This window comes from Mauremys mutica, chromosome 3, assembly GCF_020497125.1.
Source record: "Mauremys mutica isolate MM-2020 ecotype Southern chromosome 3, ASM2049712v1, whole genome shotgun sequence".
Lineage (NCBI taxonomy): Eukaryota > Metazoa > Chordata > Testudines > Geoemydidae > Mauremys > Mauremys mutica.
Genome location: NC_059074.1, coordinates 46,383,775 through 46,401,850, shown reverse-complemented (window position 1 = coordinate 46,401,850; position 18,076 = coordinate 46,383,775). Strand labels below are relative to the sequence as shown.

Here is an 18,076-nt window from a genome sequence, read left to right as displayed (position 1 = left end):
AAGCTCTATGTCATGCTCTCAGCTTTCTGCCCCTGCTTCTCCAGGCCCACTAACAAGCAACAAGGAGTCATCATGAAGGAGGTTTCTGAGCCTGGAATGTTGTGTGTGGGCAGGTGGGACAAGGGGTTGGGCAGAGGGTTCTGAGCCTTGTAATGAGATTATGTGCATTGAAGTGTTTGCACTGAGCCCCTGCTTTGTAGAGCACATCTTATACAAGCTGTATCCTAAAATGCTTTAGGAGTGAAATAGCACAGTTGGAAATTCAGAATAATTGCAAAGGGAGAGAGAGAAATTAAGTTGAATATAGAAGGGAGAAAAGAGATTTTCAGAGAAAATATCAAAAGTGATGGATTTTTTAATATGCAAGTGGAATTACTTTGACAATCTTTGGATTCACAGACTTTCTGACATGTTCAGAAATAGATCGAAATGTAATTGCTAATATTATCTCTCTTTAAATTATGGCCCATGAGTGAATTTGATTTTCAAAGTTTTCTGTGCAAAATCTCATTTTTATTTTGTGAGCCTGTTTTTCCAATTCTTGCACAAGATCTTAGCAGTATTTCATTTGTACATTTAAAAAATATAGCTTTATCGCTGTAGAATCGTGTGATGTGCAGATTCAAACAGCCTCATTTTAAAATACAATTCAAAACGCTTTGTCGTCACAAAGAAGTCTGGCACAATATACCACAAAAGGGTTTTCTTTTTTACATAATGTTACAAGAGTTAGTGCTTAATGTTAATATTACAAAAGAATTTAGAGAACAAGGGAAGGAGAGAGAAAATGAGGAAGAAATTAAAAGGGGAATTAAAAAAAGTGGAAAGTAGAACAAAGGGGTATCTTCTTAGATCAGGGGTGGGCAAACTATGGCCCGTGGGCCACATCCAGCCCGCAGGACTCTCCTACCTGGCCCCTGAGCTCCTGGCCAGGGAGGCTAGCCCCCGGTTCCTCCCCTGCTGTTCTCCCTCCCCCGCAGCCTCAGCTCGCTGCGACACCGGCACAATGCTCTGGGCGGCAGGGCTGTGAGCTCTTGCTGGGCAGTGCAGCTGCAGAGCCGCAGCCTGACCCAGTGCTCTGTGCTGCGCAGTGGCATGGCTGGCTCCAGTTGGGCAGCACAGCTGCCTATCCTGGTGCTCTGCGAGGTGCGGCTGTAGCGCCGCCAGCCACTGGTGCTCCAGGCAGTGTGGTAAGGGGACAGGGAGCAGGGGGCGTTGGGGGAGGTGGTCGGGGGCGGAGGTGTGGATAGGGATCAGTCAAGTCAGAGGGTGGGGAATGAGGGGATTGAATGGGGGCAGGAGTCCCAGGGGGGCAGTCAGGAATGAGAGGAGGGGTTGGATGGGGTGGCGGGGGGCAGTCAGGGGAATGGGTTTCGGGGGCAGTCAGGGAGAAGGGGTGATTGGATGGGGCAGGGGTACCAGGGGGGCAGTCAGGAATGAGAGGAGGGGGGCAGTCAGAGGACAGGGAGGGGTGGATGGGGCAGGGGCCGTCAGGGGACAGGGAACGGGGGGTTGGATGGGGCAGGAGTCCCGGCGGGGGCTGTCAGGGGGCAAGAAGCGGGAGGGGTTGATAGGGGGAGGGGGCCGGGCCATGCCTGGCTGTTTGGGGAGGCACAGCCTCCCCTAATCGGCCCTCCATACAATTTCAGAAGCCTGATGTGGCCTTCAGGCGAAAAAGTTTGCCTGCCCTGTCTTACATGATTTCTTGTGTTTTGCAAAAATAATCCAACCCACCACCACCATCACCACCACACACAATCAAACTATGAATTTTATAGCTGTGTAGATTTGTAAAGTGTTGCAAAGTTCTAGCCCTATTGTACCCCTTCAACATTACATGAATAGGAAAGGCAGTGTTTTTCCAGCGCCTGCAAACAGTTCATCAAGCAGCCAGAAGCAACAATTGAATGAAACATGCAATTGGCTGTTACATTCCTCAGTATTTGAATATCTCAGGATTCTAGAGGATTTGGTACTGAGAAACCAGTATTTTTATTCCTCCAGTGTGATACAGGACAAGAGACCAATACTGAAATAATTTCAGGCAGCACCTAAGACTGAAAAGCAGCATTCCGTGCTGAGTGAAGGCTTTTTAACTTCTGTCAGGACAACAACTTATCATCTTGTTCATTTTCACTGGTATCTGGTATGATTGTGTAACTCATCCTGCAAACACTTAAACTCATCTTTGTTATATGTCTGTGCAGGACATAGCACAACAGAGCTGTGGGCAATGGTAAATACTAACAACACATGTTGTCCCAGGATGTTAGTGTCACAGGTTGGGTGAGGTAATATCTTTTACTGGACCTGAAGGAGAGCTCTGTGTAGCTCAAAATTTGTCTCTTCCACCAGCAGAAGCTGGTCCAATAAAAGATATTACTACTTCATCCACTTTGTCTCTGTAACAACACATGTAAGTTTACTCAAGTGCACAGTCCTACTGAAGTCATGGATGAGACTGAAGTCAATGGTATTACTCATGTGAGTAAAGTTACCTCTATGTTCAAGTATTTCCAGGACTGGGTACTTATGAGGCAGCCCTAATAATTTCTTGAAACACGATTTCAAAAATAAACAGCTCTCTAGTGCTCCCAACACTAACTGCAGGCTGAATAAGGAAGTTCTTTATCTGAAAATAAATTCTGGCAAATTCCATTTTCACCTTGAGATATGAAATAGTCTTTATTAAAAAACTGGAACAGTTGAACTCCATTCCATTTTCCAATTACCTGAGCGATCAGGGACAAAGAGAGTATTAGACTACATGTGCACTGAGGACAGGGGGCATTACTTTTAACATTGCTACATTTGACACAGTCCCGCCTCTATAAGACAAGTGCTACTTGCAAGATACAGCTGTGTGATATTCAGTCGATAAGGATTGTAGAAGACTTCCTATATGCACCTCAGAGGCTCCATTAATTTTCTACTAGTCTGTCCAAGAAGGAGAAGTGCCATCTCCTTACAAGCCCCTGGAGGATTGTACGATAGAGGCAGGTGACCCCTTTGCTCTATGCAGTTTGGGAAGGTCCACATAGAGGATCTCTGCATTAGTCTAATACGGGTGAGTGATCAGGCCCTAGGCCAGGATTCACATATCAAAATATTGCAAAAGATTATCCTTTTAAAATGCAGTGCTGCTCAGTATAGTTCTCTGTGTCTTATATGGCAGCATTGAATGGAGAGACAGAGCTGGGGTATGCAGAGTTAGCGTGGGTGTCTAATCACCCAGATTAGCCTAGCCCAGGTGTGAGCAGCCACACTGCAAAGCCACAGTCAAATTCCAGTGTCCTCACTGCTGCTGCACTCCCCTTCGGGCATCACTAGGACTTCTGGAAGGCATATATGAGTCACTCTATGACTTTTTCCCACTGAATGGGAGACAACTTGTCTGTCCTTCTGGCTCTAAACTACACTCCCATCTAGCTTGGGATGAAAGGACCTCTAACCTCAGGTCAGAGGTTTGTTTCATTGTGTGGACCGGAGGAGGGTTAGGGTCAGAGAGGCAACCCCATGCTCTGGGTGTCCCTAAACCTCTGATTACCAGAAGCAGGGAGTGGCTGACAGGGGATGGACAAGGCTGGCTCCAGGTTTTTTGCCGCCCCAAGGAAAAAAAAAAAAGCCAGAGTGCTGCCTTCTTGAAAAGGGCCACCCCAAGCACATGCTTGGAACGCTGGTGCCTAGAGCCAGCCTTGGGGATGGATCACTCCATGATTGCCCTGTTCTGGCCATTCCCTCTGAAGCACCTGCATTGGCTGCTGTCCGAGGACAGGCTAGTGGGGGCCAGATGGACTTGTGGTCTGACCCACTTTGGCCATTCTCAGGGCTGGTGCAACCATTTAGGCAATCTAGGCAATCGCCTAGGGTGCTAGGATTTGGGGGGCGCCATTTTCTTCGGCAGCGACTGCGGCAGCCGGATCTTCGGCCGCCCTGGTCGCCGCCTGCATTTAGGTGGAGGGAGCTGGGGCAGGGGAGTGCAGGGAGGGCCACCTGCAGCAAGTAAGGGTGTGTGTGGCTAGCACGCAGGGGAACTCCCCGCCCCAGCTCACCCCTGCCCCGCCTCCTCCCCGAGCACGCTGTGGCTGCTTCACTTCGCCCGCCTCCCAGGCTTGCGGCACCAATCAGCTTAGGCACCGCAAGCCTGGGAGGCGGGAGAAGTGAAGCAGCGACAGCATGCTTGGGGTGGAGGCGGAGCAGGGGTGAGCTGGGGCAGGGGGGTGCCTCAGGGCAGAGGGTGGGGAGCTGCCGCAGGGGGGTCACCTCAGGGCGGGAGCTTGGGGACGGCGCAATGTCCATTCTTATGTTCTTTACTTGTGAGAGTCAGATAAGGGTTAGCTAGGTTTCTTTGTTAAAAGACATGGGCATTTCCTTTCCTTACTGGCCCAGGGTAACTCTCAATGGGAGACTTCTCATAGACTTCAAGGGAAGGTGCCGTGGATCAAGCTCCTGTGTGACTGAGGAGTCAGGAGGTGTAGCTACAATCTCATAACTTGAAAGCATATTTCATTTAAGAAGGAAAACAGCTGACAGAGCCACAAATTGGAACAGGTTTGTACTAAGGTGTACATGCAGGCAATTTCCTTAAATTCTAACCTGTTGGGCATGAATGGAGCAGCAATTTATTTACTTGCAGCAAAGGCAGTCTGATTGCTCACTGCCTCCCTGGGAAGGGAAGAAAGTCCAGGGGTCGGAGGTGGGGAGGGGAAAGCAGGAAGGAATCTCAGAGGAGGGAGGCAGCGTTCAGTTTGCTGAGCGAGGACAGAGCACGCGCAAAGGGGAGACAAGAGGTGAGCAAGTGAGAGTGAACTGGAAGGGGAGCCAGGAACGGAGGGTCTGCTTTCTCTGCGTGCACCAGGCAGCATGTGTGGGACACACAGCAGGGCCGCCCAATTGCAGCCAAAGACGCTCCGGGGCCCCGGGCCCCGCGAGAGTTTTCTGGGGGCCCCGGAGCCAGTGAAGGACCCCGCTCCAGGGGCCCCGAAAAACTCCCGTGGGGGCCTGGGGCAAATTGCCCCGCTCCCCCCCCCCTCCCCGGGGCGGCCCTGAGACAGCAGTAAAAGCTACAGCGATCAGATCTACAAAAATACAAATCCCCTCCCCCTCTGCTCCCTGACTCCTGGGTGTTCGTCAGAGGAAACGCACTTGCCATTTTCACCGAATGCTGCAGACCTGCTTTATTAAGACCTCATTTTTGTCACTGAAATCTTGTCAAAGAAAACAACCGCTGGCAAAGATACAGGGAGGCGACCATATTAGAGCGCAGCTCTATTTAAAACTAGTCTGGCCCTTTTCTACATAACCCACTTTCAGCATTTGGAAAACTTTAAAGAGACAGGAACTAATAACCCTTCAATGCCTAAACTAAATGAACAGCTAGAGAGTATCTTAAAAGGAAAGGGGGGAGGGGTTGTTTGCTTTTGCTACCCCTCCTCTTCCATACCCCCAGCTACAATTGATAAATTCGTGCCTTGGTTTATAGTCAGTGATATGATTTTTATATTGCATAGTTACTGGAAGAATAGTCTGCTACTCGTATCTACATGGTTTGTTACAATGTGTGTCAGAAATGATGTGAAGCACAGGAATGTTCGGGCAATAATATGCTAGCTGATAGTTCAGAGTTTCTGAGCACTGGCAGCTCTTGTTGAAAAAAACAGGGTGTTTATTTGGGTATCTACGGTTAGGCATGTAAGTTTGAAAACATTGGCATTAGGCTTTACTTCTGCAAGCAGGTAGGACTAATTTGGCATCTTCCAAGCAATGCACATTAAGCCAGAATCAGGCTCCCTTCTGCACATCATTTTTTCTGCCCTTGCCATAATATTCATTAAGTCACAGAGGTGATTTTTGGGTATGCTTTATAAGGCAGTATTGGTATATTTTAAATATAAGCTCACAACCTCTAACATTCTCCCAAAGCAAATTCACATAAAAAAGTTCTGTTTAGATCTATGGACAACTGAAAAAATTTTTTAGAACTGTGCAAAATGGTTTTCCTTGCTTTCTTTATCAGGAAATCCAAATCATGGCTACAAAACCCAAGCTTTACTACTTTAATGGAAGAGGCCGAATGGAAACAATACGATGGCTATTGGCAACAGCTGGGGTTGAGGTTTGTTCATAATGTATTAATTAAGATAGCTCATAAAGATTGTTTGATTGAAAAGATTTTTCCAAGTTTTAACTCACTGAAGCTCGATCCACAGTTCCGAACCCAGCAGGATATGAGTGATCATGTGCCCCTAGGTACACAGAATACGAATAAGACTTCTATAGCAGAGGTTCCCAAACTGTGGGCTGCAGCCCAAAGGTGGGCTGTGACACAGTCTCAGGTGGTCTGCCATGGCTGGGTATGGGGGGGGCGTTGTCCCCCAAACTGTATACATGAGTGGAGTGGCAGCTGGCGATGACCCCCTCCTAGGGCTGGAGAATCCCAGCGCCCCTGGCGGGTGGCAAAGGGCGAAGCAGAGCTGGTGGGTGGAGAGTGAGGAAAAGGGGCTGGCCTCAAGAGGCGGCAGCTTCCAGGGTGACTAAAGGAGACTGGAGGGTTTGTGTCCATTCCCGCAATCTGGGGCTCAGCAGTGCCGCTCTGTTTCTGCCTGGACAACGCTGTGATTGAGACCATGAAGGTGATGGCTGGGCCCGACCCAAGTGCCTGCCTCTGCCCAGCACTGGCAGCCTGCGAGCCCTTCCCTTGTTCCTGGGCAGTGGGTGCCAGGTGACCAGCTCAAGGCACTCAGAAGGCAGCTGAAGAAGGCACACATCTCTCATGGGGCCTCTCTCCCTGACAGTCGCGTGTTAATAATAGGCCACAGTACATATTGCAGCTGTACAAGTGAGCCTCAGGGAAAAAGTTTGGGAATCCCTGTTCTAGAGCACCCTCCACCCAAGGATCTCAAAGTGCTTCACAAACATCAACAAATCCAGACTCCCAGAACAGTCAGGTTGGTAGGCAAGCATCATTGGGTATGTATACACAGCAAAAACGAAACCCATGGCAGGAAGTCTCAGAGCCCAGGTAAATGACTCAAGCTTGAAGGGATCGTACTAGGGGGCTAAAAATAGCAGCGTAGACATTCAGGCACAGGGTGTAGTCTGGGCTCCAAGACCCTCCCCCGTCACCAAGTTTCAGAGCCCAAGGTTACAGCCGAAGCAGGAATGTCTACACTGCTATATTAAGCCCTGCAGCATGAGCCCCACGAGCCTGAGGCAGTTGACCTGAGCTCTGAGACTCACTGACAGAGGGATTTTTTGCAGTGTAGATATACCCTGTATCACCGTTTCCTAATCACTTGCCTGAGATCATACAGGATGTTTCTGCCAGAGCCAGTAGAATACAAATCTCCCAACTCTTATTCCTGGGCCCTAGCTACAAGGTCATATTTGTCCCATAAGGAGGAAAAACCTGGGGCTTAGTACTCCTGGGGGAATTTTGTGTCACTGCACGTGCCCAGAATTCATGTCTCCCACAGATTTCTTTGCTTCCCTGCAGAAAAATGACTTCTGACGGGGAAGCAAAGGGAAGCCGCAAGAGTGGTCACGTGCCCCGCCCTAGCAGCGCACGCAGGTTGGTTTGGGTGCCCAGAACAGCCGGTTTAGATGTAAATCACCACCAGCCAGCCATTTGTGTGTGAGAGAGAGAGAGACTCTGGCCCTCTCGCACGCTATTGCAGCACACTCGGTGTGGAGGGGCAGAGCTTTGGGGTGTTTCTAAGGAGGTAGACATGGGGCAGGCTCTGTCCCCTCAGGCAGAGCAGAATGTAGCAGCCTGCCTGCTTAGTGAATTGTTCCCACTGTCTTTGTGAATTCCCCCACAAGTATAAAACAGGTTTAAAAGTTTGAAGGCTCCTTTACATTGCCAAAGCAGTGTAAAGGACAGTGTGGCCTTATAAATGCTTATGGTGCTTTAGTGATTAAAACTGGTCTAAATTTTTGGATTGAAAAAATTTCCTATCAAATCTTTCTGGAAATGGTCAGTAGCCAATATAAATTGTGAGTTTGATTCCCCAGTCCTCACTTGCTCTTCAGTGCCTATGATGTAACACTGAGCATATGGCTGCATATATTAGCTGACTAATAACTAGAAATAAAGGGTCAAACCTAGCTACATTACTATTAGGAAAGGGGGGGTTGGGGATTTCCTCCAATGCTCCCTACTCCCATTCTTCATCCATTGTATTGTAGTTTAAATAAATTACCAAAATAATTGAAACCAGAGTGATTATATTGCATTATTTTGGCAAAATATGCTGAATTTTAAAATATTGTGCACAGAATTTTTATTTTTTTGGTGCAAAATTCCCCTAGGAGTAGTTTAGTGTACATTCTGCTTTCCACACTTTCCCCTTAGTCACTGTGCTAACAGCGCCCAGCAAGGCTTACATAACTGGATGTTAGCGGATATTAGTTTCCAAGTAAGCTTGTGAAAAATTCTTACACAGAAATATGTTCGTCTATCTGTTAAACATGATAACAGAAAAGAAACTTGGATGGCTGCTGCTGAAACACTGATACCACTTGCCATCAGTTTTTATGCTAACAGACCCCTGAAGTGTTTAGCTGCACAGTATAACTGCAGGGATTGTACTGACAGTGTCAAACATTCTTATGATCCCTGACTCCCATGAATTGTTCTGTGCTTCCAAGGGGATCTTAGCCATCTTTGAGTTTGAGGTAATGAACCTGATGAGATCAGGTGGGGTACAGAGTAATAGCAGCACAAACTTTTATTTAGGTCATTCACTGCCTCATTAGATCCTTCTCTTCTCATGTTGGATATTTTGGGATGTCCCTCCTATATTAACTCCTTTATGAGAAGCTATTAAGCAAATATCCCCTAACTAAAATCTTATGATTTCTGAGATATAGCTTTCCAGTTCCTCTTGTCCCTTTGTTTTCCAGTTTGAAGAAGCTGAATATTTGGAAACAAGAGAACAATATGAAAAGTTACTTCAGGGTAAGCCTGCAGAATAACAGCTAAATTATCCTCTTAGGTTCTGCTCTCTGGAGTCATATAGTTGGAGTTGGAAGGGCTGACAAGCAGATTCTGTGTCACACATTTGATCCACTACTATTTTGCTGTCCTGCAAAAGTGTGGATCTACATATCCAAAACCAGAGCTGGTTTTAAGGGCTCAAATAAGCAGCATAGATATACTATAGACCAGTGGTGGGTAATCTGCGGCCCGCAGACCGCATGCGGCCTGTCAGGGTAATCCATTGGCAGGCCATCAGATAGTTTGTTTACATTTGCACGGCCGCCCGCATTTCCCAGTGGCTGCGGTTCGCCGTTCCTGGCCAATGGGAGCTGCGGGACGCTGCGGCTAGCACGTCCCTGCAGCCTGGGCCACTTCCCGCAGCTCCCATTGGCTGGGAACGGCGAACCGCAGCCACTGGGAGCTGCAGGCGTCCATGCAAACTGTCTGGCGGTCTGCCAGCGGATTACCCTGACAGGCTGCGTGCAGCCTGCGGGCCACAGGTTGCCCACCACTGCTATAGACACAATAATATAGCACTGTCACATTGCAAAGTGTCGTTATTTAGTGGCACTCTCACAACATAATGTTCTATGTTTTGTAGGACACATCTGTCTTATATTAAATGTATATATAAATATATAGGTCTCCTTATAACTTGATGGGGGCCCCACAGTTAACCGAATCACATCTGCATCTCTTATGGTGAATCTTTAAAAGAGAGTTAGGGGATAATTATAGGTTAAACTCTGCAAGGGAGTGATTAGGTGAAAAATGTGCATTTTACAACATGACATTCCTATTCTTCTGTCACAAAAAAGAAGCTTTGATTTGGAAGCAGTTTAGTCAGAGTATGTGGAAAGTGACTTCAGAAAAAATAAGTTAAGTATCTCAATTTCCAGACATGCTGCTGGTTGGTAGCTGTGTGGCTACACAGGTGTTTATATCCCTTACTGATGCTTTTCTGATAGAGTCAAATGCAAAAGCTAGCACTGGCATGCATTTTATGTGTCTGTGAAAAATTCTGTAGAATTTTAGGTTCAGGGATCAATACACTCCAAGACAATGGTCTAAGTGGCAGCTGAAGAAATGTCATTTATCTCAATCCGACGGCAATGATCAGACAATTTACAGGAACTAAATGACTCCATTTCTTTTCCTTTCCAAAGATGGATCCCTGCTGTTTCAACAAGTGCCCATGGTAGAAATCGATGAGATGAAGTTGGTGCAGACCAGAGCCATTCTCAACTACATAGCAGGGAAACACAACCTCTATGGGAAGGACATGAAGGAGAGAGCACTGTACTGTACCGTAACAGACTGTACCATAGTATTTTTTAAAAGCTGCTTTAGATAAAATGAAAAATACTTATTTGAAAATGAAATGAAAACTTTGTATTCAAATTAACAAAAATGAGGACTCTCTCATTTCTATGGAAATGAAATCATCCTTCCAATTATCTTTTTTATATATTTGATTTAGTCTTTAGATGCAGGATGATTTCTGATAGGATCTTTTCTGAACTGGACCATCTAACTTGCCATTCCTCTGGAAATTCTATCAATATACAAATAACTTTTACTCCCTCCTCTAAAGTGAACCATTTCTGTTATTATGTGCCTGTTCAGTGGAGGCCTGTCACATCCCCTTCCAGCCATTTCCAAAATGACGATAGAAAAGTTAGAGCAGCTAAACTGAAGTGATTTTCTGATTGCAGGATCAGGACCTGTGGGCAGACTTCTGAGCCCAGGCAGGGCTCCATTTACTTCATGAGCTCGAAGAAGATGGACCAGTGCACTCACGCACAATGAGTGGCAGACCTAGGGCTGTAGCCTCTATCCACCAGTTTTTGTTTGTTTTTTTTTGAGCTCATTACTACTGTATTGGGGCAGGTTTTGTAATTATTCTTTTAAACAAGGATATTCAACCTTCAGAGTCTCTCTCTCCCTTTCCACACCATTTTTAAAAAACTATTTAGTTTGGGAAAGCTTATTAAAAAATCTGAGCTTTGCCATTCCTCTCCCACGTCCTCACTCCCTTGCAGGCAGAGATTCATTCCCCAGATGACAGACGCTCTGCTGCTTGGGTATGGCCTTCATATAAAGGCATTGTAGCATCATGCAGTAGAATAACTTAGTAAATTAATCACTGAAATTTCTTCAATTACCATTTTTATGGCAGGATTGATATGTATGTTGAAGGAACAATGGACCTGAATGAAATGATCATGCTTTACCCTTTCTCATCTCCTGAGGAAAAGGAGAAGAATTTTGCCTTAATGATTCAGAGAGCAACCAACAGATACTTCCCAGTGTATGAGAAGGTATATGGCAGCTACAGAACATTGCAATAGTTGGACGGAGGGTGGGAAATGGGGGGTGGGGGAATGTGAGTTTATGTTTTTTACATTAGATCCTATTTTTTAAAAAACATCAAGTGTTCTCTTAGGCATCTCTCTCTGCTGCTGTTTCCCCATCTGTAAAATGGGGCCATAAACTATTGAACAAAGAGGAGGAAAGAAGGACAAAAAGCAGTTGCAATGGCCTTGATGTTTTCCACCTGTCATCAGCCATGTATATTCATATGACTGTTCTCTGTCTCATGAGGGAGTGAGGTGCCTTTTCTTCTGCATGATGACTTGGGCCCCAGTCCTGAAACTGAGTCTGTATGGATGGACCCCTATTCCTGCACATAGTCCCATTGGCTTCAGTCCGATGTTGGTTTCAGTGGGGCTCTGCACGAATGCAGTAGCTCATTCATATGGATCTTTTTGTGGAAAAGGGACCCATATAAAGACTGATGGATTTTCTCAATGCCACTAGTATGGTAGTTTTGCTGTCCTGGTTTATATATATAATTTTTCCAAATGAAACAGATGTTAAATGAATTTGCTTTGAAAAATGTCAGACTGTTTAGTGCTTTGTATTTATCCAATATGTGGTCTATTTGTGCCCCAAAATATATTTTTTCTCATATATAGGTTTTAAAAGATCATGGACAAGATTTTCTTGTTGGCAACCAGCTCAGCAGGGCAGACGTACAAGTACTTGAATCCATTTTAATGATTGAAGAATATGAGCACACTGCTCTCTCAGAATTTCCTCTATTACAGGTAATTTTAGGTGGGCAGATCAACAAGTAATATGACACACACACAGACTTCCAAGATGCCCGTTGAGCAGTGATATGCCATGCTTTCAGTTTTAATATGGCTATTTATTTAGCACAATAATTTACACACATTTCACAAATTGTAATGCAATATTAAACTCAGCAGTGCTGCTTGTAAGAGGCAATGAGGTCTGATCCCTGGCCTGGCAATTCTGAATTGCACCCTGGTAACTTATCTCCACCATAACTAAGAATGCAGTTACCTGCACTTTGAGCAGTATGCCTGCCCTCACCCCAGATATCAGTCCCCTCACAGATTACAGTGTGCACCCAAGTACACAGGATACTATCCTAAGCCCCTTCTATCTCCCTACAAAGATGCATGGGCATCAGATTCAGAAGACCTTGTGTCTATTCCCAAATCTACCACACTGTGTCCTTGGGTAAGTCATGTGTTCATCTCTTTGAGCATCAGCATCACAACCTGCCTGAGACCCACTCTTTGGATGGACACCAGTCTGTTGTGATTGGATCTGACTGATGAATCCCATGTGCTTCCAAGACTTCTAGGTCTGTGTAGTGATTGAGCGCTGATCCTAGCTTTCAGTCTCTCAGGGGCACACCCCATGTCTGACACCCTTCTTGGGCAGTGGGACCCCCACAGTTTGGCCACCTAGATCCTAGAATCAGTGCCACGGCTCTTCCAAGCCCCCCAGTTGCTTAGACACATTCCCTCCAGAATCCATGTGTCTGTGGGAGCAGATTTGATACAGTAACTCCTCACTTAATGTTGTAGTTATGTTCCTGAAAAATGATACTTTAAGCGAAACGATGTTTAGCGAATCTAATTTCCCCATAAAAATTAATGTAAATGCGGGGGTTAAGTTCCAGGGAAATTTTTTTTGTCAGACAAAAGACTATATTATATATATATATATATATATATATTCACACACATTTAATACTGTACACAGCAGTGATGATTGTGAAGCTTGGCTGAGGTGGTGAAGTCAGTGGGTGGAAGAGGGTAGGTTATTTCCCAGGGAACGCCTTACTGCTAAATGATGAACTAGTACTCGGCTGAGCCCTCGAGGGTTAACATGTTGTTAATGTCAGGGGCGGCTCTAATAATTTCGCCGCCCCAAGCAGGGCGGCACGCTTCGGGGGGCGCTCTGGCGGTCGCCGGTCCCGCAGCTCCAGTGGACCTCCTGCAGGCATGACTGCGGAAGGTCCGCCGGAACCGCCTGCCGCCCTGCTGGCAAAATGCTGCCCCAAGCGTGCGCTTGGCGCACTGGGGTCTGGAGCCGGCCCTGGTTAATGTAGCCTCACACTCTACAAAGCAGCACGAATGGAGGGAGGGGAGACAGCATGGCAGAGAGAGACAGACAGAGACACACACATTGCCCCTTTAAGTACCTTAACCCTACTCTAAGTACACTGCCTTTTTAAGTAGATGAGCAAGTTGAGACAGCAGCTGCTGCTAGCAAGCTCCCTCTGTCCTGAGCCCTGTCATATCGTCCCACTTCCCCCCCCCCCCATGGAGATGGGGGGCAGGAGCGGGGAGCAGGAGCTGAGGAAGGGGGACACCTTAACATTAGCACCCCTCTTTCTCCCCCACCCATTGCACAGCAAGCAGGAGGCTCCCAGGAGCCGCTCCAAGACAGGGGGCAGGAGCAGCAGATGGCAGTGGGGGGAGGGACTGCTGAACTGCCTGGCAATTGATAGCCTGCTCAGTGGCTGCCACACAGAGAACTCAGGGGAGCGGGGAGCTGATGGGGGGGCTGTCGGCCCACCCTGGTTCCAAGCCCCCACCAGCTAGCTCCAACAGGCTGCTCTTCCTTCAAGCTGTGAACAAAACAGGCAGCTGCCAAACAACGTTATAAGGGAGCATTGTGCAACTTTAAATGAGCATGTTCTCTAATTGATCAGCAACATAATGAAACAATGTTAACCGTGACGACTTTAAGTGGTGTGGCCTCTTTCCAGTGCAAAGAGGGTTAGCTGACCCTGTTGGGTTCAGCTAACCCCACCACATCCCCCTCGCAGGAAGTATAAAAGCAGGGCCCTGCAGCTCAGTTGGGGCCAGACCAGGGAAGGAGCCAGACATCCTTCTGAGGGAGCCGAATAGCCTGCAGTGCCCACGACTGGCTGTGGTGGGCAATGACCCTCTGGAGCCAGTTGGAGAGAAGGCAAACCACTGCCCCAGGAGATGGAGAAACCCAATGAGGGAGAGGAGAGCGAAGCATCCGGCAAGGAGACTGGGAACTAGGGCCCAGCAGCCATGAAGCAGCCCCACCAGGCATGGTAGGAAGTGGCCCAGGAATAAGAGACATTGGTCCTGTTGTGTTGCTGGGAGTCAAGACAGCAACCTCATTTCCCCCGTCAATCCTGTGTCACGTCACCCATCGCTTCTAGGGCCCTGGGCTGGGACTTGGTCAAGCAGGGTATGCCCAGGTCCAGCTGCCCCTGGCCCCACACTTGGGGCTGGATGAGCGCTAGCCCTTAGGCCAGGAGGCCTGAGCAACAGACTTGATTTGCTCAGCCCTCAGACAGGAAGTCCGAGCTACTACTTGCTCAGTTGCTCAGTCATAAGACAGGATGCCTGATAGACTAACCAGGTGTGAGTACTGGTTCCTCGATGCAGCTGAAGGGGGCATCCCTGGCCCTGAGATTCAGAAATGTTAGTTGATCCCTTGATGGACCATGTGGCAGTAAAGCAATGAACATAAGCTTAGCAAAGGACATGCTGATGCACAAGACAGTTACAGATCTATGGAAAATAGCAAACACAATACTCCTGATCTCACCACCCTGTGAGACCTGACTTTGGTCCTTAGGCCAGGCAGATCTTCACATCTTATTGGCCTGGCTGTCTTGCTTCTGGGGTTGGAATGCTCCTTGCCCACCTTCCCCCTTTCAGTCTTTGTCCTCCAGACCTGTTTCCAGGTGTGGAATTGTGGGGGGAATGAGGCCAGGTGATTATGTCACTCCCTTTCTTTTATAGTTTCTTCCAGCTTGCTAGAAAGAGCCTTTGCTTGTGACATAGGGGTCCGTCCACCTCCATTGGTCAAGCATTCTCCGTTGTCTATGTGCTATCTTTGAGAAGTCTCCTTTGTATACAGTTCCTGGGATGACCCTTCGGAGTGTGGATTCCCTTTAATGGGCCATCAGCATGTCTGGCTCCTCCACTGTTGTACATGAAAGGCTGGTTGTGGGTGTTCCCAACTTCTCAACATACCCTCTACCCTGATATAACGCGACCTGATATAACACGAATTCGGATATAACACGGTAGGGCAGTGCTCCGGGGGGGCGGGGCTGCGCACTCCAGCAGATCAAAGCAAGTTCGATATAATGCAGTTTCACCTATAATGCGGTAAGATTTTTTGGCTCCCGAGGACAGCGTTATATCGGGGAAGAGGGGTATTTCAGTAACACACACATAGCAAAACTTCATCACTTCACATACAATGATAACACATATAATCCAACAAGATATTAATGTTCAACAGATGAAGACTTTTAAAATTATATCTCACAAGGCATATTTTGTTTAAAACATATCAGAATTATATGACAGTGGTGAATATGGGAGTTCCAGGTTGCTGTTTTGAGGCACAGAGTGCTGCAATACCCTTGGCCCATGTGCCTGGCAGACACTAGCCCAGGCACGTGGATTTTGCTGAGTCACAGAGATCAAGCAATCCCCAAGTCACAGTGATTGAGCAGTTCCCATTGTGCGGTGCTTGCATAGTTGAGTAATACAGTTGATTAGTGGGAGGTCAATATCTACCTGCACAGGGATTCTTTGTATGTCACTAGCAAATTTACAGCAGATTTCAGTAACAACCATACAGCACAGTGTCATAACTTTATACACACTAATGATAAACATATTTGGACAGAACAACGTGTTTGAGTAGATCATGACCTTTCATATGATATCTTACAGGCATGCTTTTTATGAAATATCAGAACAATATACAAATGATAAATACGGGGGGTTACAGGATGCTATTTTGAGATACAGCGTGTCACGCTATCTCTAAATTGTCACATTCAGTTTCTCCATCTGTAAAATACTTACTCATCTTTGTAAAATGCTTGGAGATCAATGGTTTGAAAAGCTGTGTAGTGCTAAGCAAAACTGGTATTTTATTATATCTAATTGCATATTTTAGAAAATGGCATATTGAAAACCAGAGTGACTCCACCAGGCAGTGTAATTTCACAATCCATTAACATTTATGATAAATGATGTCAATAAGGTTGCCCCAATAAAATGCAAATCTACAGTTCAGAGGAAATGGATTTAAGCAGAATTAACCTGAAAATAAATATAAATCTATATTCAGGGCCTACTATGTTTCAAAACTTTTTTACTTTTGCATAGATGGCTTGATGGTCAAAGTTTTTCTGCTGGGCTGACAATACTTTATATAAAATGATTGGCTTCAAAGCTGAAATATATGAGCATAAGCCCAGTAGAGCAACAGAATCCACTTGGATGGACCTTTGCATGTCATGGAACCCCACTGTAGTAAATGTAGCTACACAGGACTATAGGGATCCCTCTGTATGGATGCAGTTGCAGGAGTGATGCCTACATCGGTACATGATCTTTGGGGTCCCAAAGGGGACTCCTGTAGTCCTGATGTATTCCTATCTTTGTTTACTCAAAAAAGAGAAGAGGCATCAGGCCAGATTAAAGGGACAGGAGGACTCCTCACTCTTTATTTCTCTATTCTCTTTATTATAGGCTTTTAAAGCAAGAATAAGTAACCTCCCTACAATTAAGAAATTTCTGCAGCCTGGAAGCCAAAGGAGGACCGAACCCGATGACAGAATTGTAGAGACTGTGAATAAAGTTTTGCAATTATAAAAAGAGTTAAAATCACAGCAATAAAGATTTTCACTCAGCATTAGCAGACACAGATGTAATGCTCAGAGAAATCAAGTGTTTTGGTTATGATATGAGTACAAAAAATAGGAATTAGGAAGCAGTTCAGGAAATAAGTGCATGTGCACTGAGGTATGGCATTCAGTCAAAAGGTAGTAATCTGTGAAGAGAATGTATTCAGGTGAAATAAATGTCTCCCTGTGAAGTAAACTTCTTACTCTTGCTGTTTATTTTTCACTGTCTAGTCTTGATGCAAGTCTTGTGTGAAATGGGGACCAGGTTCTACAGGGTTCTGAACACATTCTTCACACTACTTGCCACCCTCCACTCAAATGCAAATTGGTTGATGCTGGTCTCTAACGCTGGCCCAAGAAGATAAATATGGAAAGTGCCAAATACTCCACATGCCTGTAGGCTAGGAAGCCAAAACCCCAAAGTCATACCTTTCCAATCAACCACGGCCAGCCATATGGCACCTGAGCTGCTGAAGGTGTATGCATGGGTAGGAAAACCCAAGGAGGTCCTAATGGACCAGGGGACTAATAAGACATCCCAGTTAATGAAAGAACTGTGTGTCCCTATAAAGATCAAGTTTTGAAGAAGTCCATCTACCACCCCCAAATGGATGGACTGGTAGAAGGCCTCAACGAAACCTGAAGGAGTTACTGCTGAAATTCATAGCCAGAGACCCACAACATTGGAACCAGTTGCTTCTGCCCCTTCTATTCGCCATCCATGAGGTACTGCAAGCCTCAACAGAATTTTCCCTGCTTGAACACTTGAATGGATATCAACTCCTCCTGGACCTCCTCCAAGAGACCTGGGAGGAGTTCTTGCATTGTCTAGTACATGATTCGCTTGTGGGAAGACTTGGAGAGACTAGGGGCATTCACCCAGGAGAACTTGCTGAGAGCCGAGCAAGAACACACCTACAACAAAGGGGCCCAGTTGAAAGAGTTCGCAGCTGGGGATAGGGTCCTGCTACTCCTCCCAGTGTTGGAGTCAAAGCTGATGGCACAGTGGTGGGGAAGGTGGGGGCCATTAACTACAAGATACACCAGCCCAGGAGATGTAAGGAAACACAAAT

The 18,076-nt window shown here is 46.5% G+C and overlaps 1 protein-coding gene across 3 annotated transcripts; it reads left to right on the top strand.

The window, feature by feature from the left end:
* The first annotated feature begins 4,159 nt into the window (after positions 1–4,159).
* Positions 4,160–17,199, top strand: LOC123366353 (glutathione S-transferase 3-like). Of its 3 annotated transcripts, none has more exons than XM_045009717.1 (7): positions 4,160–4,202; positions 6,017–6,115; positions 8,905–8,959; positions 10,147–10,279; positions 11,160–11,301; positions 11,959–12,090; positions 16,849–17,199. In XM_045009717.1, the coding sequence occupies exons 2-7, from the start codon at positions 6,029–6,031 to the stop codon at positions 16,969–16,971; spliced, it is 672 nt and encodes a 223-aa protein (XP_044865652.1). In that variant the 5' UTR covers positions 4,160–4,202; positions 6,017–6,028; the 3' UTR covers positions 16,972–17,199. The 3 variants fall into 3 exon arrangements, with proteins under 3 accessions (XP_044865652.1, XP_044865651.1, XP_044865650.1); XM_045009716.1 differs by lacking the exon at positions 4,160–4,202 and adding an exon at positions 4,284–4,551; XM_045009715.1 differs by lacking the exon at positions 4,160–4,202 and adding an exon at positions 4,703–4,790.
* The last annotated feature ends 877 nt before the right edge of the window (positions 17,200–18,076 follow it).